Below are 25,527 nucleotides of genomic sequence, written 5' to 3' on the forward strand. Positions count from 1 at the left end.
TAAAATTGAGAGACTCATTATGGCCCCTCAAGCTCGTATGCGGGTTGCCCAAACTCGAAATCGCGAAGCCCAAAAGGCCGCCGCGTCGAAGAAACCGAGAGCCGCAGTGTCTAGGAAACCAATAGCGCCCACGGGTAAAAGAAATGTGAGAAAAGGCTCATCAAACGCCGATTGCTTCGGCGTCTGGACTCGCAAGCGTCAATATCTCTCCGTCCAATTGCCAAGAAGTCCTGGCCGGGCACAAGGCCCATGCTAGTCCAGTTACCGTCTAAGCCCCGTGATCCGCTATGCGACTTACCAAGTGGTCCCTGGATGTCTTCGAACTAAATTCCTGCGACTTGCCTATTCGGACTGTTGAGCCCTGTAATATTGGGCGTATATCTTCGCCCGCCCCGGCCGGCTAGTGCTCAGCCCTGCTGCTCCGCCACAGCCCGTAGTGGCGCCAAGATATGACGACGCAGAACTTCGACCAGTGACCATCGATAGATTCTCGTTAAATAGCCCACTACGTCCATCGGCCGGCCGTTTCCATCGCCAAGTTCGATCTCCCCAAGCTCCAATCTACTTCATTCTCAACACCTCTCTCCCCACGAAAATCATGACCAAAGACGACGCCTTCGACGACGCCGCACCTCCTCCCTACCAACCACCGCCCTACCAAGCCCAATCACAGCCCGACGACCCCCAGGACGACCCCCTCGTCGAGCCGACCGTCTTCATCCTCGCCGGGCAGTCCGTCCACGCCGAGAACGTCTCCTCGCCGCCCGCCTACGCGCTATCCCGCGCCGTCGCCACCCTCACCAAGTCCACCGAGAAGGTCGAGTTTGAGCGCCTCGACACCGTCCTCGCCAGCAGCGGCGCCGTCCGCCACCGCAGCCGCCACCTCTACGACCTCCGCCGCAGCGTCAAGCAGCCGCGCATCGGCTTCTCCCGCGCCCGCGCCGCCTCCGACGCGCCCGAGTACTACCTGCACAGCCAGTCCCCCCGGCGCACGCTCGGCCACGTCGGCCTCGCCAAGGCGCGACGCGGCGGGTTCGCAGCGGGCTTCCGCGCGCTGCCCGTCGTCGTGCCGGCCGCGACCACGAGCCGTGCGCGCTTCGGCGGCGACGGCGACGGGGAGTTGCCGGCGTTTGAGCTGCGGAGGGCGGGGGACCGCTCCAGGTGGGTGGTCGGCGGCGGCGGCGAGGAGGAGAAGAAGGAGGAGGACGCGGCGGTGGTGGCGATTGAGGACGCGGCGGACGAGCAGCGCAGGCTGATCCTGACGAGGGCGCTGCCGCGGAAGCAGGTGGACGTGCTGGTGGCGCTGTGGTGCTGCAGCATATGGCAGGAGGCGGCGGAGAGGGAGGCGCGGCGCGAGATAACGGGCAGTAAGTTTCTTTTTTCACATGAATGACGATGAAGACGGCGGCTGAGATCTGACTGTTCTTAGACTCTTTTATGAAAAAGATGGATGCGGGACGGGGAATCTTTTTCGGGACGGACATCTACTAGTAATGAGGCTGTTGATGACGACCATCATTTGGCGTTGTACAGGAACCTTGGAGCGCCTGGCAGTCAATCATCTGCTGTGCACACTGAATTCGAGGCGCCACTTTATGTATCCCTGGCCAAGGATTCGACGCGAGTTTGCACAAGGGATACAGGGCGGACAGCGGGAGGGGATGAGTTGCCTCCGGTGCGGACGGAATGGTAAGAAAGAGTCTGACAAACAAGTTGAATGAATCATGTACCAGGACACACGAAACAGCATCTGATCTCTGTATACCCCCTCCTACGAATTAAGAATTTAAAACCATACTCCTCTTTCACCTTGTGTTTCCTGTCACCCTCGCTCATGGTCGTGCTCCTCCCGCGTACGACACCAGACTAACGGAGCAATCCTTTGTGAGACCGTGTGTCCCCTAGCCGCCCAGGAAACTGTACGAGCCCATGTGTCCCGTCGAGGAACACATTGTATCACCATCCCTTTTCCTCGCCGTCATTCCTAACCTCTCTCTTCCCTATAAATGTCCTCGCCCCCGTCGCGTCAACCGACAACAACCACAACCCATCCCAAAGTACCACCAAACACCTGAAGCATCCCATGTGTGAGCGCGTCGTCGAATACTTCCGGTACCAGTGCGCGCATCCCGGCCCGCCCCGGCGCTCCGTCCGGCTGTGCCCCCTCGCCGAGCACCAGTCCCCCTTTGGCCCCTGCGACCTCTGGACGAGCCGCCGCGCCGCCGACGAAGAGCCGAGACCGCCGACGCTGATCCCGGAGCCGTGCGTGCCGTGCAAAGCCGCCGGCGGCTGGCAGGACTACCAGGATTTGCAGGGTCGCATATGCTGGCGCCGCATCCAGCCCGCCGTTGCCGCCGCCGTCCTGCCGCTGCGCAACAAGGCGTGAAAACAAATCAAGCCCGCCCCTGCTCCCTTGCGTTTTTCTTTTCACCTTGCAACTTGGCCAACTTGTTTCTTTTTATTATTGAAACAGGTTTCTTGACGTCTGTTACCTGCTGAGATACTCCTGCTCTCGAGCCAACTACGAATGACCCGAGGCAAGAGACGATAGTAGTGTGACCCGCATCTCGAATAGAAGCGCGCCGCTTCACTCTCGAGACTCTACATAGAAGACTATGAATTTCGTCAAATCTTTCATCTGTTTTCATTCTTCAAGTAGAAGTATTTTTAGCTCTTCAATAGCGAAGCATTCATTTTCATGAGCCATTCGAAAAACGAACAGCCCAACAAAGTAGTGGCGGTCCGTCCGTCGTGGCTTTCTGCCATCGACTTCTTAAATAACTTGACACAAATCATTAGCTGATGCCACGTTCCTCAGCCCTTGTCATGGAAGGACACGTGTGACGGCTTGTGGCGGCGTCTCACTGCCTTAGGTGGCCGTTCTTTGCGCACCACCAAATACTTGGCACAATGTGTCGGTCCTCATGAAACGAAAAATCACAATGTACTTTTGTACTTGTTCTTTCATCGCGTCAATTATGTGGTTCGTTTACTCCTGAGGTGGCTCAAAGGATATGGAGTGCTTTGGCTGCACCAGACGCACCACCACTTGTCATCCTTTACCGTCACAATCTCTGTTACGCAGTCTGAATACAATACTCTTATCTATTGTTATATTTCTAGGGTAATGTAGAGTAAACAAGATCAAGAAATAATAATCTTCTTAAATTCATTGTAAAGAAGCAGACTGAACTGGGAATACTATGTAGCTAGCTCCTCAACACCGCTCTATCATGCTCGCCACCGAGTTCCTCAGGCAAGCCAGCAGCATATTGATTTTCTTCTCTAATGGCGTAGGTAGTTAGGCAGTAGATATCTTTTCTCCGAGTCTGAGTAGTACCCAGCAACTGTGCACGTAGACGATAGCTTCAACACCAGCCAGACTGGAGTACTGGCATGCGGTGAAAATATTGCTACTGTAATTATGTTGCGCTGTGAGTACTCTGAGCGGATAATTATCGTTTCAAGTAGGCCGAAAGCGGTGGACCTATCTAGGTTGCAGAGGGTAGCTCCTTCGAGAGTATAGCAATCATTATTTCCGGTGTTACACATTGCACGTCTTTCACGCTCACCTCATGGAGATGACGTTGCTGAGCATCTTTTCTCACGTTCACGCATAGCCTATCATTTTTGAAGGAAAAAGAAAAAAGAAGAAGCCGTCATCTGGTTAGCGTGATGCTTCGGTCCGTGATACGTCGGTAAGCGCCAGGACACATCCAATTACAGCTGGCAGCAGTGACAACTTGCCAAGTTTGGGTTCAACAGACTAATTGAAGCTGAAAGAGGCCAACCAGTTGTGCTCATTCAGGGTAATACTGGGCGTTGGGCAGTAACGGCAGCGCTGCATTTGCATCTGTGTCGCTAATGACTGACGTGGCACGGTACCCCGTCTTTCAGCACTGGTCTCATCTATATGATGGCATTCATCACAAGATCAGCCAGCTATGAGTATAGAAGCATCCCCCATGGCGTGGATGTTCAAAAGTCTGGTTGCATGCTTCAACAACACCGCAGCATCCGAGACCGTATCGTTACACACAGCGAGGCCCTACCTCCAGAAGATACGCCTCACCGGACAGCGATGAACCGCTAGCTCATCATCTACGTTGTCGGCTTTGTGAAAAAAAAAAAACAAAAAGCAATATGTGCATAAAGCTCATCACCTATCTCCTGCCCCTGCCGGGCAATACCCGGGGCGTCATGATGCTCCAGATGAAGGAACTCAGGAACCGAGTGCGGGACTGCTCGTGCCGCTTCTGCTCGTGCTCTTGCGGTGAAACGAGGTTCTCTCAGATGCGGAGAGCACCTCCCTACGACGACTGCGTATACAACGACGCGCTGTTTCTCGACAAGGACGAGCGCGGAGAGCCGTACTGGGTCCGCAAGAGCGACGGGTGGCGGCCGGCCACCGACCCCTGCCCGAACGACGTCGGCGACCGCCCCAGAGAACGAGAGAGGCAGGAGGTGCCGCGGCAACAACCGCGGCGGCAGCGGCGGCGGCAGCGGCCTACACGGGCGGAGACGCCCCCGCAGACGCTGAACGTAAGGCGCTGCGCGTATCATGGGGAGAGGCAGGTGCAAGGTGCTCGGCGGCAGTCATCCCCGGCTCGCTACGGCCAGGAGCCGAGAGTGTCGGAGAGGGACGCTGAGTCGGAGGGGGAGGCATGGGATGATCCGGAGCTGCTTATCCCAAACGGCTACGATCCGCCGCCTCCGTACTCGCCGCCGAGGCATGGGTGACTTGAGAGATATGGGGAAGTCAGATTGCCTTCTTATTACATCGGGTGGTATAGGTAGGGGGTTCGCGGGGGTTTATCTGTGAGTACGAATAGTCAGGAAGGAGCAAAGAGTAGTCGCATGAATAGAATGATAAATCAATTCAATCGAGAGGGCTGCAGTATTATTATTGTGGTCGCGTTGCTGTTTCGCCTCAATAGAGGCGATCGAACGGATAGACTTGTGCAGATGTGCAAGCCTGGCATAAGGCTGATGGTACCTTGTGCACGATGGGCTAGTGCAAGGATTAATGCACATAATCCCTAGGTATGGACACTGTGGTGCATTACGTACCTAGCAGTAGTCAATCAATTGTGCACTGGGTGCGTGCACTGTGCGGCTGTGGTGGTTTACAGTGTGAAAGGTGTAGCGCACTTTTCTCACCACTTAAACCAGGACCCCCAGTTCGCAGCCGAGACACTTTTCGCGCGGCAGTACGGTGTGATTTACGTAACGATCACTGTGCTCTTTGTGCTTCTCTGCGCACAAAACACAGTGCGATGATGGAATCTGACATGCCCTGGCTCGGTTGCTAGGAGAGGTCCCGCTGTGCCCCTCATTGTTGTTGACATTGCAATTTCCAAGTTGAAAACAACGGAGAAGAGAGTGGAAGGCCAACGACTTTGGTTTCTCGCCAAGGCTGATTATGGACCTGGGAGACAAAAGAAAGATCTAGTAGATCTCTGCACACAGCCGTGCAGAGCAAATCGGGAGTGCCGTCGCGTGGACAGGCGGTTAGCGATGACGGGTGGTGCCTTGGAAGGCTGGCTTGCACCGTGCCGTGTTTTGTTTCGGTCCCTGCGCCACGGAGCAAGGCAGGTACATTGTCCTCCCGCGACTTCGGCTGGTGGGAGAAGTACCCACGCGGTGGCCGAGATACATCGCCGGTGCCTAAGAAATAGCTTGGACTAACAAGCAATAATACCACAATGCAACGCAAAAAGTCCATATAAAATTACTTAGATATACACACCGATACCTATAGAGTCTTATAGTAATAAATTTAGAATTTTATTGGCGCTCTGTGAAGGGAAATCCGTCCATTTTTCTGGTACCTCTGTTAGAGCACCGGCGATGTGTTTTGGCCACCGCGTGGTACCATACCGCAGCCCTCTCACAGCCATCGAAGGCGGTGGAATTACGTCGCCTCAGCGCTCATGTAAATAAGGAGGTTCGCCTCACATTACTGCCACCTGTTACTTCTAAGAACTCAGCTTCTATTAATATACCTGAGTAACTTTAGAGGGCCAGTTCCTTTATACCACCAGTTCCCTAACAAGGTCAGCGGCCGTTGTGCTGCCGCTCGACGTTTCCTTCGCGACGCCCCAGTCGTCGCGGCCTGGGGAAGCGAACGAGGGTTGCCGGGTTCTTTCTGGGGCAGAGCCGGCAGTGATTTTCTCCCTGTGATCGATTGCTTGCGAAGAAACTTGTCCCTACAGAATGATGATAAATGGGATTTCAAATGGAGAAAACAAGTATACAAATTCAAACACGTACACTTTCATTTTGCACTACCCACCTACCTGGTAAATACCGTCCGTCCAACACACCAAGTTCGTCGTTGCAGCGCCTCACGCCCTGTAGACCCCCTAAACACCCAACCCACAGCGCCTACATAGCAGTGGCTGCCTCAGCAGAAAATGCCCCTGGCATCCTGCTGCGTTTAAAGTGGAAACGGTACTTATGTCAAGGCCTCTCTTTGGCAGCGAATACCCGCAAAATGTCTGAGCCTCTCAAGTACCTCCAGTGCTGACCCAGCTCCTCCTCCCCCAGCTTCCACCAGCAACTCCCTCTCTTCCTGCTGCACCATCAACCCCCCAATTCCGCTTTGGGCGTCCCGTCTCTATTTTTTCCTACTTCCTTCATTTCCTCCTTTCGCCCTCTCTTCCATCCATTCCTTTCTCTCCTCGCCCGTCTGCCGAAATAGAGGACTTTTTTTTCTATACCCGCATGTCGACTTTCGTAACCTCTTGCCATCATGTCGAGCGCAGAAATTAACCAAGTGCTCGCCAACTCGCTGTCGCCCGGTACGTTATGGTCCACCCCCTCCATGCTCAAACGCACGCTTCCACCCTCGCTGCCATCACGGGCAGCCTTGCTGCTGCGAGTCCTTTTGACCCCATCCCTCTCTAACTCGCTTGTCTCCAACAGATGCGGCGCTGCGAAGTGCAGCCGAGCAACAGCTCACCCAAGCTGCCGAGAGCAACTTTGTAAGTAACGGCCCTCCAGCTACCCCTCAACCGCTCTCTGTACGCTTGCCCCTGCCCAGTCACATGCTCACCGCTCTCGACAGCCGCTCTACCTCGCGACCCTCGTCCAGGAACTCGCCAACGAACAGGCGCAGGGTTCCATCCGAGCCGCCGCCGGTATCGCCCTCAAGAACGCCTTCACAACCAGAGATTTTGCCCGTCATCAGGAGCTTCAGGCCAAGTGGCTCCAGCAAACAGACAATGACACCAAGAACCGTGTCAAGGAGTTGACCCTCCAGACACTCGCCTCCCCCAACGCCCAAGCCGGCAACGCCGCCGCCCAGGTCATCTCTTCCATCGCCGCCATCGAGCTGCCCCGAAACCAATGGCCAGAGCTCATGACTGCGCTCGTCAAGAACATTAGCGAGGGCGCTGACCACCAAAAACAATCCTCTCTCACCACCATCGGTTACATCTGTGAAAGCCAAGATCAGGACCTCCGCCTCTCCCTCGGCCAACACTCCAATGCCATCCTCACTGCCGTCGTCCAGGGCGCCCGCAAGGAAGAGGCCAACCAAGAAGTCCGTCTCGCCGCCATCACCGCCCTTAGCGACTCCCTCGAATTCGTCCACAACAACTTCAAGCACGAAGGCGAACGAAACTACATCATGCAGGTCGTCTGCGAGGCCACCCAGGCCCCCGACTCTCGCATCCAGCAGGGTGCCTTTGGCTGTCTTAACAGAATCATGGCTCTCTACTACGAGAATATGCGCTTCTACATGGAGAAGGCCCTCTTCGGCCTCACCATTCTTGGCATGAAGTCTGACGATGAAGATGTTGCCAAGCTTGCTGTCGAGTTCTGGAGCACCGTCTGTGAGGAGGAGATCTCCATCGAGGATGATAACGCCCAGGTCGACAGCTCCGAACAGGCTCGTCCCTTCTACAACTTTGCTCGGGTTGCCGCTCCCGAGGTCATCCCCGTCCTCCTCCAGCTCCTGACCAAGCAAGACGAGGACGCTACCGACGATGAATACAACCTGTCCAGGGCCGCCTATCAGTGTCTACAGCTGTACTCCCAGGCCGTCGGCGCTACGATCATCACCCCTGTGCTACAGTTTGTCGAGGCCAACCTCCGTGCTGAAGACTGGCATCACCGTGATGCGGCTGTCTCCGCCTTTGGTGCCATCATGGAAGGCCCTGATGAGAAGGTCCTTGACCCCATTGTCAAGCAGGCGCTTCCCATTCTCATCACAATGATGGACGATCAGTCCCTTCAAGTCCGTGACTCAACAGCTTACGCCCTGGGTCGTGTTACCGAAGCTTGTTCGGAGGCTATTGACCCCCAGCAACACCTGCCCACTCTCATCGAGTCTCTGTTCAAGGGTCTTCTAGGAAACGCGAAGATGGCTCCCTCCTGTTGCTGGGCTCTCATGAACCTAGCTGAGCGCTTCGCCGGCGACTTTGGTGTCTCTTCCAACCCCATTACTCCTCACTTCAACAACGCCGTCAGCTCGCTCCTTGACATGACTGCCCGCACCGATGCTGAGACTGCTGTGCGCACCGCTGCCTACGAAGTCCTCAACGTCTTTGTCCAAAATTCTGCCACAGACAGTATGCAGGCTATTGCTTCGCTCTCTGACGTCATTATCAAGCGTCTCGAGGAGACTGTTCCCCTGCAGCAGCAGGTCGTCAGTGTCGAGGACAAGATTACTCTAGAGGAAATGCAGAACAGCCTCTGCACCGTTCTTCAGGCTATAGTGGCCCGTCTGGAGAAGGAAATTGCTCCTCTAGGCGACCGGATCATGCAGGCTCTCCTTCAAATCCTTAGCACAGTTGGTGCTAAGTCCAGTGTCCCCGAGGCCGTCTTTGCCGTCATCAGCGCTCTCTCCACTGCCATTGAAGAGGACTTTGTCAAGTACATGGAGGCATTCTCCCCCTTCCTCTACAACGCTCTCGGCAACCAAGAAGAGGCAAGTCTCTGCTCCATGGCTATCGGCCTGGTCAGCGACATTACCCGATCCTTGGGCGAACAGAGCCAGCCGTACTGCGATAACTTCATGAACTACCTTCTCAACAACCTGAGAGTACGTATCCCTCCACATTATGTACTATCGAGGTGCTAACCAGAGTACAGAGCCAAACGCTTGGCAACCAGTTCAAGCCCGCTATTCTCCAATGCTTTGGCGACATTGCCTCTGCCATCACTGGCCACTTTGAGACTTATTTGTCCGTAGTAGCCCAGGTCCTTGAGCAGGCCGCTACCGTAACGGCCACCCCTGACGGCCCCTACGAGATGTTTGACTACGTCATTTCCCTCCGTGAGGGCATCACTGATGCTTGGGGCGGCATCATTGGCGCTATGAAATCGAGCAACAAGAGTAAGCCAATACACCAGACACAAGAAAATGAGTATGCTAACATCTTGTAGCCCAAATTCTCCAGCAATACGTGCCCACTATCTTCCAGCTTCTTGGTGTGATTGCTAGTGACTCTACCAAGAGCGAAGGCCTGCTGCGCTCATGCATGGGCGTTATTGGGTAAGTACTCTGCCTCAGTCTTGCCGTGACACTGAAGCTAATACATACAGTGATCTTGCCGACGCCTACCCCAACGGCGAGCTTGTGGACGCTTTCCGTCAGAGCTGGCTCACCACCATGATCAAGGAGACCAAGACGAACCGCGACTTCTCCCCGCGCACCATCGAGACTGCTCGTTGGGCCCGTGAGCAAGTCAAGCGCCAGCTGGGTGGTAGCCAGAACGTCATGTCGTCTTAATTTGCTGCCACGACCGCTTTTTGCCCAACACCACGACTAACCCCTTCCCTTCCCCCATTATCACAGCACTGCATAGCCCACGATCGCCACGCCTTTCACGTGTATATAGACCCCTCGACACAACATTTCCCTTGGAGCAATACCCCTTATCACGACGCATCACCCATCTTATCTCATTACATATCACGCCATTAGAATCTCAATTCTTTGTTTCCCCAGAATACAACCCATTTACCCCTCTTCCCCTTCCCCTTCCCCTTCCCCTTGATGTTATTTTTTTATTTATTCATGTTCAAGTGCAACAGTCCGGCATTTTCGATGGAATAGAGATGGTTCATGTATGTCTACCCGATTTGACCGGGTGGCCAATTTCAAAAGTCATGTAGAGAAGGATATCAAAAGAGTTTTTACGGGAGTACTGGTGGCTGGACAATTTCCGTATCTTGTTTCCCCCCTTTTTTATTTTAATTCTGGTTGTTGATTTACAAGAAACACCTTGCTTCTCTTTTTCAAAGCTTTGTGCTAGCACCCCCTTATTTTATTGTCTATTTTACCCTGTTGTGGGATCCGATCCGTACAAAGCAGCGGTCCTGGAACCAAGACCAGAAACGGGGAGTATGTTTTGAAGCTCCTTGCGTCTTTCGCTTCCGAGTCAGGTTTGGTCTTTCCCTATCATAACGAGGTATATGAGGCAAGCGAGGAGCACAGCGGAAGGGCGGAAACGTGACCAAGGCAAAGGAAAACAACTGCAGACAATATAGACTAGAGAATCAAGTGAATCTCATGTCACATATATTTTTCCCCTGGGCCCATGAATCTGAATCCGTGAATCCGCAAGACCGTGAAAGACTCTTATTGTGGCTGCTAATGGAGCCCTGTCGTCTGGGTCAACCCGTGTGAGCCGCGTTACTGCTCCGCGTTCACAGTTCTGGCGACCGCTAGCTAATACGCAACTCTTTCGTATTGAATATTAGTGAATATTAGAATAACCCATGTATGTAGTGGCTAGCAACGTATGTGTAAGTATCGGTCCGTATACACGTATAAAGCAAGGGTAAATGCCAACACCCCAACTCCTCGCCCATGTTATGTTCGCTTAAAAAAAATTACAAGGAGAATGTAGAACGAGATGTGACAAAAATAGCTGGACAATGCCACAATGTGCGAATCGAGAAAAGAAATTGGCCTTCATACTCTTTCATCTCCAAGAGCTGTGCCCCCTGGCGTACCACTCCTACGTGGTAGTATCCATTAAGTGATCGTACGGTGTATATGTGTAAATGTTGGTTGGTTGCCATTGGTCAAATGGCATCACGTGGGGGTCGTGCTCGCCGTCAAACTGAAAGAGCAGCTCGTTCTCGAATCCGTCCAACAGCGAGGGCTGCTGTGAGGGCATACCGGAGATGTCCGGGCCCATAATGAGGCCGCTAGCCATGTAGCCAGGCTGTTGCGGATGCGGCTGCAAGGGCAAGTTGCCAAACCGAATCAGCATGCCCGCGCCATCAGGTTGGGTCGGCCGGCGACCTAGGCTTGCTGGTGAGGAAGTCGATCCTAGGCCATCGGCCAGCGGCCAGCGCGGAGCCATCTCGGCAGCCTGTGATAGTTGGTGAAACGATGGTGCAGGAGTATTGTTGGCCGGCCTGGCCACTGGTCGAAGTATTGGTCCCGGATTGTGGTGATGCTCAAATGGAAACTGTGCCGAATGTATATCGGACCTAGGTTGCGGTGGTTGGCTCGTCTGATATTGACTCAGGTAGGAGCGATTTTGCGGTGATTGATGGTGTTGCATTGGCGATGAATGTGGTTGGCTCATCTGAACCGCGTAAGGGGGGTTGGCTGGTACTTGTCCCCGAGCGCTCGGAGCCAGTGGGCCTTGACCATGGTCATTGCGAGAGACACCTATTGTTGAGGGCGATGCCGAACCTGGCTGCGTGCCTGGGACTGGGAGTGCTCTGTCCGGCATAGCCGCGACAGCAGCAGCGGATTCGGCAGACTTGGAAATGGGCGGTGGCAAAGTGTTGATGGCTCGCGGGATAGGGTCCTTGCCGTCATCCATACTACCCTCTGTCGCAAGCAATGTCGCCTTAGGATTGCGAGAGAAGTTCTCCAACGATTCCGCCCAACGGGAAGCCAGTGGCCAAACTTGCTTGCTTTCATTAAGAATAGTGATCGTTCGATTCAGTATTTCCGGTCCCTTTTCCGCGATCGAAGTATCGGGGCAGATTTCTGGGTATCTGCAAAGGTAGGTAGAGAAAAGACCGCAGCTGTAAACGCAGAAAGAAGCGATTTGTGCACCAACGCTTTCGTCAGCTGTTCGGTCCGTGAATTGGGCGTCAATTTGTTGATAAAGCGAATGCACATTGCGAAACAATTCGAGGGACAAATTTGAAAAGAATGTCTGCTGTCGTGTCTCTTTGCGCTGTATCAAGTCGACAAGGTAAGGGCGTCGAAGCACAATGTTGCACAGTCTCGTCATCATGGTGACGCAGAGGTAAGCTAAGTCTTCCCCTACATTCTTGTACCGCCGAAGCAAGTCACGGCTGAATAAATGACTCGGTGGAAGAGAGGCTTCCCATTCACTCAACGTTGTAGCCATTTTCGAAAACTCACTATCAGGATCCCATGGATTCGAACTGCGACTATCACCAACAGCGCGTCGACCGACGATTCCCCAAAGGTTGTGTATTTGCATGAGAGTGGCAAACAAAGACCGATTTTTGTCACTCAAGAGCGACGGGTTGTCTCTTGCGGGCTGGGTTCCGGCTAATGCAGCGCGGGAGCGTGGCAGAACACCATTGGCAAAGTCGTCTTCGTCACAGGGGAGGAGCGTCGTAATGTCGGAAGCGGACAAAGCTACCGGCGAAAGGGGGCCGGAGTGCAGATTGTCCTGGCTGTGGAGCATCCAGATGGTGCGACGAGCCGACTCGGCTACCATGATTGCTTCCCGGGTTGGGTTGTTTAATTTGTATGTCTCTTCTCGATGCAGCATCATGAGAGTAGCCATGCGGACAGCGACACCCATGTTCATCTACGTCGTGTCAGTTAGCATCATACGGCAAGCTAAATTGGCGCGACGCATCTCACATAGCTCTTGTTTTTCAGACCGCTCCCGTGCTGAGCAATGCTAAGCAGGTAAAAGGCCTGACACAGTTCGAGCGAGGGCTCGGCATATACGCTTTCCAGGGCTATGCGAGAGGCACGTTCCATGAAAAATTCGGCGGCCTTGACGCCAGTGCCATATCTAATACACAAAGCCGGAGTCATGCGGGCGGAGACACTGAGTATGCTGAGCAAAAGAAAAACGTTGCATGAGTGAGGGCTCATGCGTAGCTTTTCGGGATACTGTCTCTTGGGGAGAAAGCCGAGCTGGAAGTAATAGCGTGTGAAACGATTGACGCCATCGACAAGCTCGTCAAGGGGAGGCAAGCCATCCCACGAGTCGGCAGGAGGTTGCTCTGGACGCTTTGCCTTCGCTGCAGCGCCCTTGAGCCGTTCGGCTCTGGTGCGAGGGTGGCGATAGTCGCGGTCCAGGTCAGGCTGGCCACGAGATGGGAACTGGCTGTGGATGGTGGGGTAATATCAGCATCAGATATTTTCCAGGGCATATCCAGTGCTAGTGGTATCGCGCAAGGCGATGGATAGACGTACCACTCCTTGGCGACCTCTGAGCCGCTTTCTCGGCATGATTTGCATGGCGCGGTCCCCTTGTCATGGACGCACTTCCTCCTCAGGCGACGGCAACTGTTCGGGCGGGCAAGGGCGGTTAGCATCCAACGCTGGTCTCACAGGGACGGTGGTATTTTGGGCGGTGGACTAGACTCACGCGCGGCAAGCGATGGCGGCTCTTCGCTTGATAACAGGCTTGTCAGGCTGCGCGGGTGCGGTAGTGGATGTTGAGGGACTGGCGGCGACATCGACATGGGCGGTTGGCGACGTGGACGCAACGGACGAGGCAGCCGTGGAACCCAGAGCCGAGCTGGCATAGGACGAGGCATTGACGTTGGGGTCCATGGCGGACGGCGGCGGCTCGGACGCCTTGACGACGATTCACGTCGGCAGATGGGTTTCGTCGCCCCTCTCAAACAAGCGTTGTTAATGGATAATGATATAACGATTTACCGGGACGATTCAGGCTAACTGTGGTTCTGTTCTCTTGGGTGTTTGTTTGCTGATGGATTGGGAGGGGCACCGGAGATTTTTGCCTGCCGGGATGTTCAGAGAGCATTGCCGAGCCAAAAGGGCAAAGAAACCGGGTAGGTACCCTGGCAGAGTGCTCTGTACCTTGTCCTACGAGGTACCTCTGTAGACTGGAGGTTGGCGCTTGGCAGACTGCACAGGTACCTGGACGGTGCTCGTCAGGCCTTTCTTGGCGCTGTTTAATTACCAGGTATCCGAAGGCACGATTACAGGCGGCAGGCAACGCCCTCAGCTCGATCGCCCAAGAGATTTATGCGGCGGCTGACGATCTACCCGATGGCGCCGTTGCCAAAGAAAAAAATAGGTAAAGGGGAAAACAAGAAGAGATGGATGCGCGACACAGACGATTGTTTAGATTTTTGTAACAGCTCAGTACCTCACCCAAACTCAGAACCTCGAAAATGGGAACCATTGCAACCCTGTTATTCCTCATGCGCCGGGCGAACCAGGGCTCTCGCAACAAAAGTTCGTCACGTGATCTTCAGCGCTCCGATGCCGCCGATAGTAGGCTTACGTGCGAGAGCCGAGCGCCGCAGTTCGCTGTGTTTGTCTTGATCTTCAAGTCTTCACCATCTCCGGCCCCTCCCGAAAACGTCAATCATCCCTCGAATCCACAGCAAACCCCTGAACCCTGGACAACGCCTAATTTCATCAACAACCTCCCACAACCATCATGTTCCAATCAATTGCTTCACACAAGTCAGCTCCCAGCGGCTTCCGTAGCTCGCACGACTCCGCTCTACCAATGCTACCCTTGACTAACTAGTAGTGCCATTCATCAACAGTCGGAATCGATGACGACACTTTCTGCTATTAGACAACGCATTTACACCCAATCACACTAGATGCCTCAGCCTCAACATGCCATAAACAGTCACTATGCTGGACCTTGACACGCACTTGCACCTGTCGGTGTCGAAGATATAAAGACCACCAACACTGCAGCATACGCCGCGGTGCTTGCAAATATCTCGGTCCTCCTGGCATTCGTTAAAATGCCAACGCTAATGGCAAAAAAGACCATGAACATTGCAATAACTCCCAGCTGCATATTCTCCTGCTTTAGAAGCCTCAGGACGACAATGGCCCCCACCAAGAGGACCGCCGCAATTACCGTACTGACAGTGGCCGCTACCCACGCAACGTGGTTTTCGTTTATATATTCCGTCTCCTGTGCTATTTGAGTCGTCTTCAATTATCAGGTCATGAAACGAAATATCCGGTACGGTGCAGAATACCTGGAACATCCAGTGTTCCTGAAGGAAGCGCGATAGCAAGTCCTTGTCGGCTTGCTGTCGGATCCCAACAAGATCGCGGTGATTCTCTTTATGAAGCCTCTTCTCCGCAAGACCCCCTAGGATTGGCCGATGCTTCTTGGTGCCAGAAAAAGGATCGCTCACGATGCTGTATGACTGACGCTCGGCGACTCTGAGAGCCCGCTTCTTGGGTGCTTCCAGCGAAGCGAATTTGTTTTGCCGGAGCAGTGCCTCTTCTACAGTTCTTAGCATCGAGCTCATCACGACACTATGCAGCAAATCTTACGATATTCTTTCAGCGTTTCGCGAATGTCTTCGGCGATCTTCATCCGAGTCTGCTCAAGCCGACCTGCGTGTTTGGAATTTTCTTCGAAAGCCTCCCAGACGCGTAGGGAACGGAGCGTCTCATTGTCCGGACTAGCCGCGGCCTGCTCATCTGCCTTGTCAAGCTGCCATTCAAGATAGGCAAGCTTGCTCTCGAGATGCAGCAGATTCCGCGCACTGAGCCGATCGAATTTGCGGAAGACAAACGTCTCATAGTCTGGCGTTTCTGCCATCCTACGAGCCAGGCGTGGGAATCCCTCTCTCCCCGTGCCATTTTCGACATCCATTTTCTCCAGCTGTAGTCTCTGGGTGCTCAGTTATGGCAACGCTGAATCGTTCGTAGTTGTTAATTGACCACAACCTTGCTCTGTAACTCAGTTCTCGCAGCGTTGCAAGCTAGAGTACCCCGATATTGCCGGCGAAAGCATCACTTTCCAAAGTCCATCACCTCATTGCCCAATGGAATCTCGGGCTCACTAACCGTCATAACACAGCCTCAGCCACCGTTCTTACACCCCCTTAGACCTGCAGCATGGCAGTATGCAAGGCGCACTTCAGCTGGCTGCTGCCCAATCACTTTTTCTATGTAGTCACAATGAATCAGCCGCACCAGTCGGCTGCATTTGCCTCCGCCTCCGCCACCGTCCAAGCCCATTCGCAAAAGTACCACCCACCGCACGGTCACACTAATTCCTGCGCATTTCGGCACTTTCTTTTGAGGGACCTTCACTTCATTGAGGTATAAATTCAGTCAACATCTCAACCCAGTCTCTTGGATGCAAAGCAGTCTCCCAATAAGCTGGGCAACACTCTCGCCAGTTGGCAGGCGGCCCAACAGAGCGCCGCTGCCGACCGGCCGAAGGCATTATGCAAGCAATCAAGGCACTGTTTAATAGACTACGACAGTCACAAGAGCCGGTATCTACACCTGCCACTGATACATCAGTTTTTACGGTAATCGAGGAACTGTTTAACAGCCTACGACAGTCACAAGAATCGGTATCTACACATGCCACTGATACAGCAGTTTTCACACAAGTGGCGGCAGACGCAAGCATACCCATGTCAAAGCATGCGCTACACGACGACATCGTTCCCAAGGTCATACACATAGAACCTCGTTTCACAGCGAATGGCCTTTACGCGTACGAAGACCATGGCGAACGCCATTACAAGTGCGGCACACCTGGCTGCAAAATTCGGCGTTACGCAGACGTCAAGCAACATATCCTGCGCTGTCATAAGCAGCCTTGCATTGACTACCAATCCGACACAATGGTCTGGTCCCCAGACGGCAACCGCGTTTGCGGCATCCGAACGCCCGAAATTCGGGGCACCCTCGGCCGTATTCCCGTTCGAGCCCTCCCGGATTGGGGCTCCGCAGTCAACGCCGTCTCTGAGGCATTCGCGCGACGGCACAACCTTGAGATCGACACCACCACCAGCGTCTGTTCGATACCGCTGATGGGTGGCAACGTCGCGCATAGCATCGGTCGTGTTACCGGCTGCTTCAAGTTCAAGGGAAGGGGCAGCAGCTCCCACCGATGCGAGTTTCACGTGCTGCGCAAGAGCCTGCACGACGTGATTCTGGGTCGCGCGTTTCTCGACGAGACGGAGACCCTCACGCTGTACAGTCACCGCATTGTCCAAGTCGTCCGCCCGTGCCTCCGACGCGGCAAGCGCCTGTTCCTCCTGGACAATGAGACGCCCAAGGCGGCACGCATCCGCTGCGCTGTCAACGGCGCCAGCGCGTCCGCGTTTCCCGACACGGGTTCCGACCTCATGCTCGTCTCCGGCGATTTTGCTCGCCGCAACGGATTCAAGGTTCATCGTGGCAAGAAGTACAGGTCGCGGGTTGAGCTGATTGACGGCTCGACGATCCTCACGGACGGCATGGTGCTGGACGCCAAGCTGCAGTTTGACGTGCCGCCGCTGCCGTCGCTGCACGAGGTAGACTATGACGCCTACGGAAGCTTTTTGTCTGGCTTGTCGCACCTCACAGGGCGCGGGAGGAGAGCGTCGAGTATGATGACGTTCATCTGCGACCTGCACGTCGTAGAAGACCTACCGTGCGACATCATCCTCAGCCACGACTTCATTTTCCGAAACCAAGTCTTCTCCCGATTCAACTCGCTATTTCACTCAGGCCGCGACGAGACCCGCCAGAAGGACGCGGCGAGCGTGGACCGTTGCCTTATGTTTGTGAGGAGCAAAAGCAGCAAGCTCTCGTGGTTCCGACGGCGCCGGCCGCGGCCACCCAGCGAGACACTCGACTGTAAGTGCAATGTGGTTAATGACACTCGGTGAAAGTATATATTAACATGATGGCCCAGTACCCCTTCGCAGCTCACCTTCGTGGGACGATCTCTGGGAGCTGGAAGTTGCGCAGAGGAATCGGATGCAGCTGTGGATAGCGTCGCTGTCGGAGCCTCAAAAATCCGTAGAGGAGAGGAACGAGGCGCAGAGACGGGCCCTCTGGGACCGGGAGAATCCGAGGCCACCGCCGACTCCGGCGCCGTCGTCGGATCCGAGCCTAAGGCGGATACCCGTCTCGCGACCTTCTCCAGCGGCCTCTCAAACCGGAGCATCATCAATCACAGCAGCAGTCTCAGCAGTCTCTGGATGAGGGGGTAGACACATAGAAACAGGACACGTGGGGACTACCCAAAACCACAGCCAGTTTTGTATATATAGTATATATAATATCATGTATATAGCATAGAGAATAGATTATAAACACGAAGTCTACGGTCATGATTTTGAACTTTCCAAACTTCCCGTCTCTTTCTTTTCCCCAACCTACGCCGACTTCATGACGCTCTTGAGTCTGTTGACGAGATTTAGTAGCTGCCATGCAGTTTTATCTGCTACAAAACTTACCTTCGGATGCCCTCGGTGATGATGTCTGGGTCTTGGGTGTACACGAGCCTGAACCAGCCGGCCTTGTTGTCATGCTCCTCCTTGGGCTGCACAAAGACACCCGCGGCGAGGGCCTTCTTGGCAAACGCAAACTCAGCATTGGCCTCGCCGTCGAGATCCTCCGGCAGGTGCGCTGAGAGATCGATCCAGACAAAGAAGCCGGCGTTAGAGCCGGCGAGGAAGGGAATGCCCGCGGCGCGCAGCGCTTTCGCGGCATGTGCGTGCGCCTCCTTGGTGCGGCGGCGCATGGCGTCAATGTACGCGCGGCACCAGGCGCGGTCCTCGAGCAGGGCGCAGGCCATGTTGAGGACGGGGCCGGAGGGCGTGTGGAAGCGCATGAGAGAGTCGAGGGCGCGCAGCACGGGCTGGCTGCGCGAGACGAGCGCGCCGAGCTTCATGCCGCCGGCGGCAAAGTCCTTGGCGAAGCCGTACTCGATGTGCAGCAGGTCGGCATCGATGAGGCCGCGCGGGTCGATGGAGAGCATTGAGGTGAAGGGCGTCGCCTCGGGCTCGTCCGAGTCGAAGACGGAGCACGCGTAGACCTCGTCGCTGATGAGGTGGATCTGGTGGCGCTGACAGAGCTTCATGAGGGCCACCAGCGTGTCGCGATGGTAGCATTGGCCTGGCCATGTAAGTGCATGAGAATCTTTTTTGGATCGCCGAAGACGGGGACCGGGAGAAGAACGTACCGAGAGGGTTGTTGGGGTTGACGATGAGGATGGCGCGGACCTTGATACCGGACGCTGCGGCGTCGGCCAAGGCCTCCTCGTACATTTGGATGGCGCTGACTTGCAGACACGTCTCGGCATCAGTGTCGGCATACAGGATCTTGACCTGCTCGCGGTTCGTAAAGTCGAGCTCAAAGCGCCCGTAGATGGGACGGTTGAGGAGAATGGCGTCGCCGGGGTCGGCTACGGCCCACGCCAGCATGTCGTGCAAGGCGGTGCAGGAGCTTGTCGAGCGGATGTGCTCCGGCTCAATGGGGAGGCTCGGGTGCAGATACTCGGTGAGATGCGCCGCCAGCGCTTTCGGGAAGCGAGATGTGGTGCCATAGTTGAAGTCGTTGACCTCGAACGTCACCTGTGCTGTTGTAAGCGAGATGTGGTGTACACCGACTAAATGCACGGAGACTTACATTGCGATTGACAAAGTCTCGTATATCCTGAACAACGAGTCTCTATCCCACATAATTGGTGAGCACTTGGTGAAGACTTTGAGCTTCACCGACACTCTTCTTAGCGAGGACATTCACGCACATTCTCGGCTAATGCGAAAGAAATCACACCGTCTTGGTTTCTTTCCTTGTTGTAGGTCTGTCTCGTGGCGAACCGCCACGGGGCGCTTAGGAACTCGGCCGTGGCCTGCGCCCTGGCGGAAGTCCGGGTAGCCATTTCAATTTTGAGGAGGACAGAAGCGTCAGAAGGAATTGAATAGTCTGAGTTGTCCATTGCGAACAAGGGTCGACCGTGAATTTGACTCGTAGATCGACGGGCCCAACCGACAGAAGTGGGGAGGAGGGCGTTCGGTCAGAGCCCAACGAATAGACGAGCTCGGCTAGTTCTTGAGGAGATAAGAGAGAAATAAAAACTCTAGAATCATAGCGTCTGGGATGGGATCTAGCCTCGTACCCCTTGAATATCGGCTTCATGTTGACACTACTTTGGAGCTGGATGTCAGCGGCCGAGATGTACCGAGACTGCGCACCGTGATGTCCTGGCTTGACCCACCGCAACTTCACGATAGAATTCTTTTGTAACTATGCTTAATTGCTAGTGCACTGGGAATATGAAAAATCTCTCAGTGTTGTCGGTAATAATCTCTGGTACCTGCGTGCTCTGGGCACGCGGTTCGCACGGCCTCGTTGGTATCTGAAGACTATCTGGGGTAAGAGATAAGAGCACGTTCGGCCGTGAAGGAACAGACAGGAGTGATACTGCATATGATGCAACGGAGAATTTTCACGATGCGGAATGATATCGAAGGAGTCTTTTCAATGCTGCTCTCGTCTTGGTTCTTACCTAATTTCACCGTTTGTCGGCTGCAGGACCAACGGACCTGGCCTGACCTGCCAGCTGGCAGACACTCAACCACGACGAACGTCACAAGAGTGCAAACGGCGCGTCTCAAACGCGTGACCGGTGACCATTAACTTCTACACGCTTCCTCTCTCGCGACTCTTGGTCATGTCTTCTTCTTCATTAAACGCCGTTTTCAGCTTCAAATTCCTGCTAGGATACGCCATGCGATAGCTCTGAGCGTCCGCGTAGACACCACAGCCTCACCTTTTGTCCCTCAGCTTTACCTCAAAATGTTTTACAGTAACCAAAGTACGCACGCGCTTATACAGTCTTCCGGTTTCTCCTCGTTAACCAAAGCCTCTTAGTCTTAACCAGCACGCAGTATGGCGTGTCTACGATCTGGTATGCTATGCATCCGCAAACGAGCTTTCGCACTTACAGGCGATTGACACTATTCAAGGCTTGTCGCAACAGTCGGAAAATCGAACCAAAAGCGCGTCAACAAAAGGGCAATTCAAGATGTCAACGTCCCTCGCGCCTGCGGCAAGATCCTCGATCCTGGCGCTCCTCTCGCTCTGCGCCTCCAGGGCAACCTGTTGTATGGTGTCTCGAAGGTCTTTGCCGACCAATGCGGTTACCTGCTTTCCGACACGGAGAAGACTCAAAGCGACATGATGACTTTCTTCCGCGCCATGAAGTCAAGTCACCTTGATCTACCAAGCACCAAGACTAAGTAAGCCCTCGGAGTGCCACCAAAGCGGCTGCACCATTCTCTGCCGCTTGCTTAAATACTTACCGCTACTGTTTCCCTTTGGCCTAGGCGCGTGAGCATTACTCTACAAGACGACCCGAACTTTGATCCGATGAGCCAGCTGCCGCCACTGGATCTAGGCATAATTGACACCGACTGGCTTGCGATTCCGAGCCAGGGCTCTGCAACAAAGTTCTCCCAGATGTCTCCGCTACAGGCCTATACAAGCAGAAGGGGTTCTGTCAACCGCCATACTTCGCTCATAAATCTCGAACTCCCGCCATCCTCCCACTCCCCGGGAAGCTACCGGCTGCCTGCACACCTTGGCCAGAGCAGCTCCCCCTATGCAAAGCTCGGCGATGATTTTGACGACAGGCCCGCCTTCATCCCTACGCAGGACGACGAATTTGACGCCATCGCAGGCATCGGTCTGAACTTTGACGGCGAAGGCAATCTGATTGAGGCAATCGAGGAAGAGCCGGAGCTGCCCCCATTCTTTGGCGACATGCCTTCCAACGTCTCCATGCCCGCCTCGGGCGCCCAGCCGCTGCAGCCCCTTGATGACTTCCTTATGATGAATGAGGAGCAGGCACTCCCCGAAGCAGAGGCTTTCCCAGCAGCAGCAACGCAGGCTGCTTCAAACGAGAACGACCGGATAGTAGTGTTGTCTGACGAGAACGGCACCCTGACTACGACTGAAACGGTTCAGCAGGCCGCGCACGCGAAACGCCGCAGAGTCGCCAGAAATGTTTCCATGATTGACGAGGTAATTTCCCTGCCGCGTAGCCAGCAGAAGCACTGGCTCAATCATTACGCCGACATCATGGCCAGCGAGACTAAGCGCCAGGACGGCACCACAGCTGCGCAGGCGAAGAAGAATGCCCTCGCCTTTGTCCTGCAGAACGACCTCGCCGAGGTTGGCCTCTCGTTCCGCGCGACCGGCGTGGTTCATCCCCTCGCCAACACCTTCAGCGGATGGAATGTCCTCTCGCAGTTAAACCCGGAAGCATTTGGCCAGCCCGAGCCCGAGACGCCTCGTCGAACTTCGCGCCGCCGCAAGTCCGAGGAGGCCTTTGGCGACGAGGATCCTGCTGCCCAGGAGCAGCAGCAGCAACGTAACCTCCGTCCCCGTCACGACCTTGACGATCCTGCTGAAACGGGCCGCGGTCAGCAAGCTGGTGAGACTATGGCACCGCCCCCGCCGCCAGCCTTCCCCAGCCAAGATGACTCCTATTTCGAGATGGGCATGGACGCGCTCCCCGCCATGGCCGACCAGCACTCCTCCTCCATCATGCCCTGGAGCAGGCCCGGCTCCGCTGCGCCTGGTTCTTCCATCCGCGGCGGCGGAGCGGCCGCCCCCGGCAGTGCACAGAATACGGCCCCAAGCCCTCTTCTGCACAGGAGCACCAACCTCGTTGCCGGCCTCGACCGCCACAGCGACCCTGTCGTCCCCGCAACGCCATCCCAGGTGACGCTCGAGCTATCCGCGCTCGACTCGTTGTTCATGGACATGGATGCGGTGATCAATTTTGACGATGCCGTGTACGCTGGCCTCGACGCTGCGAGCCGCGGGTTCCTCGACTACGCCTCCAAGCGCGCTGTCCTGCACGGCGAGGACGGGGAGAGCCAGCAGGCTGGAGATCGCCGTCGCTGGGTCGAATTTGAGCGCATCGTGAGTCCGATGAAGCACGACGGCGCCGTCGCGGCGCAGGCGTTCCTGCACGTCCTGGCTTTGGCCACGCGCGGCATCATCTCCGTCCGCCAGGACAACAACGCGGACGGTACGCAGGCGTTTGGTGCCATTCACGTGGGTATCGAGCTCTCCCTGTCGGGACAGAATTAATGATTGCTCTGTGTTATTCTGTTTCTCATTGGTGTGTTAATTCTAGTTTCTATTTCTTTTCCGCAGTTTGGGTTTTTTATACTGGGAATTTGCATTGCGGTACTACAAACTGGCATATACTCTTGATCTTTTTTTTGCAGACTTTTTGCTACGGGGAAAACAGGACGGTTCCGAGCGGGCTTGACAAATGAAGTCAATAGTTCAAAGTTGCAAGTTTTGTTTCTGGGGAAGAACTATATAGTAACAAGGCTGGCTGGTGATCGGACTTTCGTGGATCACGTCGGGAATATGGGACAACAGACTTTGATACAGTATGCAAGTGTTTAGCTAACAGCATATGAAATGGCACAATTTATCAAGTAGTTAATGTGCGAATGCCAAAAATTGATATTATTCATTAATGCACGCCCATCCACATGGACATGCGTGATACATTCTAACCGTCAAACACGTCGTCTTCGTCATCTACGCCTTCGCGGTCTTCGAACACATAATACTCGGCGTCGGCCTCCTCACCCGCCAAGCCGGTGAGCTTCTCCCAGGCCTGGCGGACGGGCTGCAGCGTGGTATCGCGAAACGCCAAGTCTAGCACTGGAGCGCCGAAAGTTACGATGCCTTCTTCATCCACGTCCAACGAGGGCGTTTTCGCGCCTACTTGCTCGTACTGCAGCTTATAGACAACTTCAGGGATCGCCTGGCCCCCAACGGCAGTAGCGGCGTGTAAGAGTGATAACAGTGCCGTCTCCAAGAGCGCCTTGGACGAGGCTGTGGAAATGGTGCTTAGATAGACGATACCTGACGCGAATGTGGTTAGCAAGCGTGCCGATGCCAATAAATGCAGAGAAAAGGTGCAATGGGATAGTGTCAATCAGGTTGTCAGAAGATTGATCGTCATTGTAGTCAGACAATGTAGATAAGTATTCATAAAGTGTTGTTCATCCGGACACTATAGAGTTTGCAGGTGCAAAAATGGAGATGGTAAGAAAAAGTCTTCAACTTACATTGACCAGTAGGGCATTCCCCCGTGTCGCTCGAGTGGACCATAGCGTAAATGGGATACTCTGAAGTATGTCCATTGCCGTCAGACACTGAGCCGGTAGGGAATGCTATGACAGTGGCGGACGGGGTCGGCGACCCTTCAACCACTGCTTCGAATAATTTTGGCAGGGCGGCTGCAACCACAGCTGTGGTTCGCGTCAGGCACACGGCCTTTTCAGGACTGGTTTCTGAACCACGGACTAATTTCTTCGTCTTCACGACCGTGTCGTTGGAGAGAGAAATGTCCATCCAGGCTGACTCGTTCTCTCGCTTTGCAACGCCTGTGATGCCAGTGCCGAGCATGTACACAGCACCGCCAACGGCAGCAGCACGACAGCCCACCTGACAGACTTCAGATAGGCCGCCCCATTTCGGGTAGACGGCCGCGAAGCCAGCGCCAAATACACCCATCGAGCTCAGATGGCGACTGATGACCGCCAGTCCATCTTCGACCGCAATGTTCCCATCGAGGCTGAGAGTCAAGGTGATGATATAGGACTGCAGCGTAGCATCAAGGTTGAACTGGGAGGCTAGGAACTCAGCGAGCGGCTTGTCAGCGTGTGGCTTCCAAAGTTCCGCCTGCGGCTCTGACTCGTAAGCGAGGACGAACTTGAGGAACTTCATCAGCGACCGCTTCGCTCGGACCGGAATCGCTGTGCTCGAGAAGACGTCTTCTCGCGTTGACGGAATGCGAGCGAGGACAGGCATCGTCGCGTCTTTCGACGTTCCGCGCTGGAAGATAAAGAACGACCCGACAGCCTGGAACTCAATTTGCCGAAAGGCCTTGGACGAGACGAGCTTGCCGAGAAGCTCGGACCGAGCGTGGATGAGCTGTGGTGCGAGCGCCAGGCTGTAGGCCCGCGGCGACGGCAGGCCATCTTCCGCCTTGGTCACCTCGACGGCGCGAAAAAGTCCAGTCGCGTCTGGGGAAGCATGCCGGGCAGCCCAGGCGTCCACCTCTTGGAGGCTGAAGGCAGCTTCGTGTTGCCCATAGTAGCCTTGGGCGTCGACGTGGAGAATGTTCTTGCCTGATCGCGAAAGGGCCCTTTTTGAACGTTCCCAGCACGGGGTCAGTCAGAAAAAAATCCAGAGTTCTCCTCGGGGGTAGACATCTGTACGCCTCTGTTTTGATGGAATCCAAGCTTACAGGGCAAATAGGGACTGCTGAAGTCCCGTGCCGCTGATGACTACATCCCAATCAGTGTCTGAGAGGGATTCCATGCTTGCGCAAGGCCTGCTGTGATGGAGCGAGGTGGAAGAGGAAAAAGAAAGAAGGGAGAAAAGTTTGGGTTGAAATTCTGGCGTGGAAAGTCGTTTAGTGAAGTGGGGGTGCTGCCTCAGGCGAGCAGCTCCATTGTTTGGCAGCGCCCACAAAGTTCGCTCAGTCGAGTGGGAACTTCTCCTGGCTTTTTCTCTCCTTCTCTATCCGCTCGCCTCAAATT

At 54.7% G+C, this 25,527-nt stretch overlaps 10 protein-coding genes across 10 annotated transcripts; 6 read left to right on the forward strand and 4 right to left on the reverse strand.

Moving 5' to 3' along the window:
- Positions 1–598: 598 nt before the first annotated feature.
- Positions 599–1,491, forward strand: ISF_08405 (hypothetical protein; the record flags this gene model as incomplete). The annotated part of the gene is made up of 2 exons (XM_018852008.1): positions 599–1,367; positions 1,430–1,491. 2 exons carry the CDS (start codon positions 599–601, stop codon positions 1,489–1,491), a joined length of 831 nt encoding a protein of 276 aa, XP_018700751.1.
- Positions 1,492–2,083: 592 nt separating this feature from the next.
- On the forward strand, positions 2,084–2,386 carry ISF_08406 (hypothetical protein; the record flags this gene model as incomplete). The annotated part of the gene is made up of 1 exon (XM_018852009.1): positions 2,084–2,386. One exon carries the CDS (start codon positions 2,084–2,086, stop codon positions 2,384–2,386), a length of 303 nt encoding a protein of 100 aa, XP_018700752.1.
- Positions 2,387–4,143: 1,757 nt separating this feature from the next.
- ISF_08407 (hypothetical protein) lies at positions 4,144–4,740 on the forward strand (the record flags this gene model as incomplete). Its single annotated transcript, XM_018852010.1, has 1 exon — positions 4,144–4,740. One exon carries the CDS (start codon positions 4,144–4,146, stop codon positions 4,738–4,740), a length of 597 nt encoding a protein of 198 aa, XP_018700753.1.
- Positions 4,741–6,754: 2,014 nt separating this feature from the next.
- Positions 6,755–9,739, forward strand: ISF_08408 (importin beta-1 subunit; the record flags this gene model as incomplete). Its single annotated transcript, XM_018852011.1, has 6 exons — positions 6,755–6,803; positions 6,928–6,986; positions 7,046–9,049; positions 9,100–9,343; positions 9,394–9,502; positions 9,553–9,739. 6 exons carry the CDS (start codon positions 6,755–6,757, stop codon positions 9,737–9,739), a joined length of 2,652 nt encoding a protein of 883 aa, XP_018700754.1.
- A 1,234-nt stretch (positions 9,740–10,973) lies between these two features.
- ISF_08409 (chitinase 1 precursor) lies at positions 10,974–13,750 on the reverse strand (the record flags this gene model as incomplete). The annotated part of the gene is made up of 5 exons (XM_018852012.1): positions 10,974–11,965; positions 12,350–12,767; positions 12,824–13,298; positions 13,388–13,480; positions 13,563–13,750. The coding sequence occupies 5 exons, from the start codon at positions 13,748–13,750 to the stop codon at positions 10,974–10,976; spliced, it is 2,166 nt and encodes a 721-aa protein (XP_018700755.1).
- A 1,702-nt stretch (positions 13,751–15,452) lies between these two features.
- Positions 15,453–15,803, reverse strand: ISF_08410 (hypothetical protein; the record flags this gene model as incomplete). The annotated part of the gene is made up of 1 exon (XM_018852013.1): positions 15,453–15,803. The coding sequence occupies one exon, from the start codon at positions 15,801–15,803 to the stop codon at positions 15,453–15,455; it is 351 nt and encodes a 116-aa protein (XP_018700756.1).
- A 988-nt stretch (positions 15,804–16,791) lies between these two features.
- ISF_08411 (Peptidase aspartic) lies at positions 16,792–18,142 on the forward strand (the record flags this gene model as incomplete). Its single annotated transcript, XM_018852014.1, has 2 exons — positions 16,792–17,791; positions 17,850–18,142. 2 exons carry the CDS (start codon positions 16,792–16,794, stop codon positions 18,140–18,142), a joined length of 1,293 nt encoding a protein of 430 aa, XP_018700757.1.
- A 173-nt stretch (positions 18,143–18,315) lies between these two features.
- ISF_08412 (Pyridoxal phosphate-dependent transferase, major domain protein) lies at positions 18,316–19,883 on the reverse strand (the record flags this gene model as incomplete). The annotated part of the gene is made up of 5 exons (XM_018852015.1): positions 18,316–18,343; positions 18,397–19,057; positions 19,125–19,515; positions 19,571–19,612; positions 19,692–19,883. The coding sequence occupies 5 exons, from the start codon at positions 19,881–19,883 to the stop codon at positions 18,316–18,318; spliced, it is 1,314 nt and encodes a 437-aa protein (XP_018700758.1).
- An 860-nt stretch (positions 19,884–20,743) lies between these two features.
- On the forward strand, positions 20,744–23,047 carry ISF_08413 (Rad21/Rec8 like protein; the record flags this gene model as incomplete). Its single annotated transcript, XM_018852016.1, has 4 exons — positions 20,744–20,762; positions 20,819–20,855; positions 20,914–21,186; positions 21,274–23,047. 4 exons carry the CDS (start codon positions 20,744–20,746, stop codon positions 23,045–23,047), a joined length of 2,103 nt encoding a protein of 700 aa, XP_018700759.1.
- A 436-nt stretch (positions 23,048–23,483) lies between these two features.
- ISF_08414 (rab proteins geranylgeranyltransferase component A) lies at positions 23,484–25,306 on the reverse strand (the record flags this gene model as incomplete). Its single annotated transcript, XM_018852017.1, has 3 exons — positions 23,484–23,842; positions 24,049–25,130; positions 25,233–25,306. The coding sequence occupies 3 exons, from the start codon at positions 25,304–25,306 to the stop codon at positions 23,484–23,486; spliced, it is 1,515 nt and encodes a 504-aa protein (XP_018700760.1).
- Between the last annotated feature and the right edge of the window lie 221 nt (positions 25,307–25,527).

The sequence above is a fragment of the Cordyceps fumosorosea genome, assembly GCF_001636725.1.
Source record: "Cordyceps fumosorosea ARSEF 2679 chromosome Unknown scaffold_30, whole genome shotgun sequence".
In the NCBI taxonomy this organism is placed as follows: Eukaryota; Fungi; Ascomycota; class Sordariomycetes; order Hypocreales; family Cordycipitaceae; genus Cordyceps; species Cordyceps fumosorosea.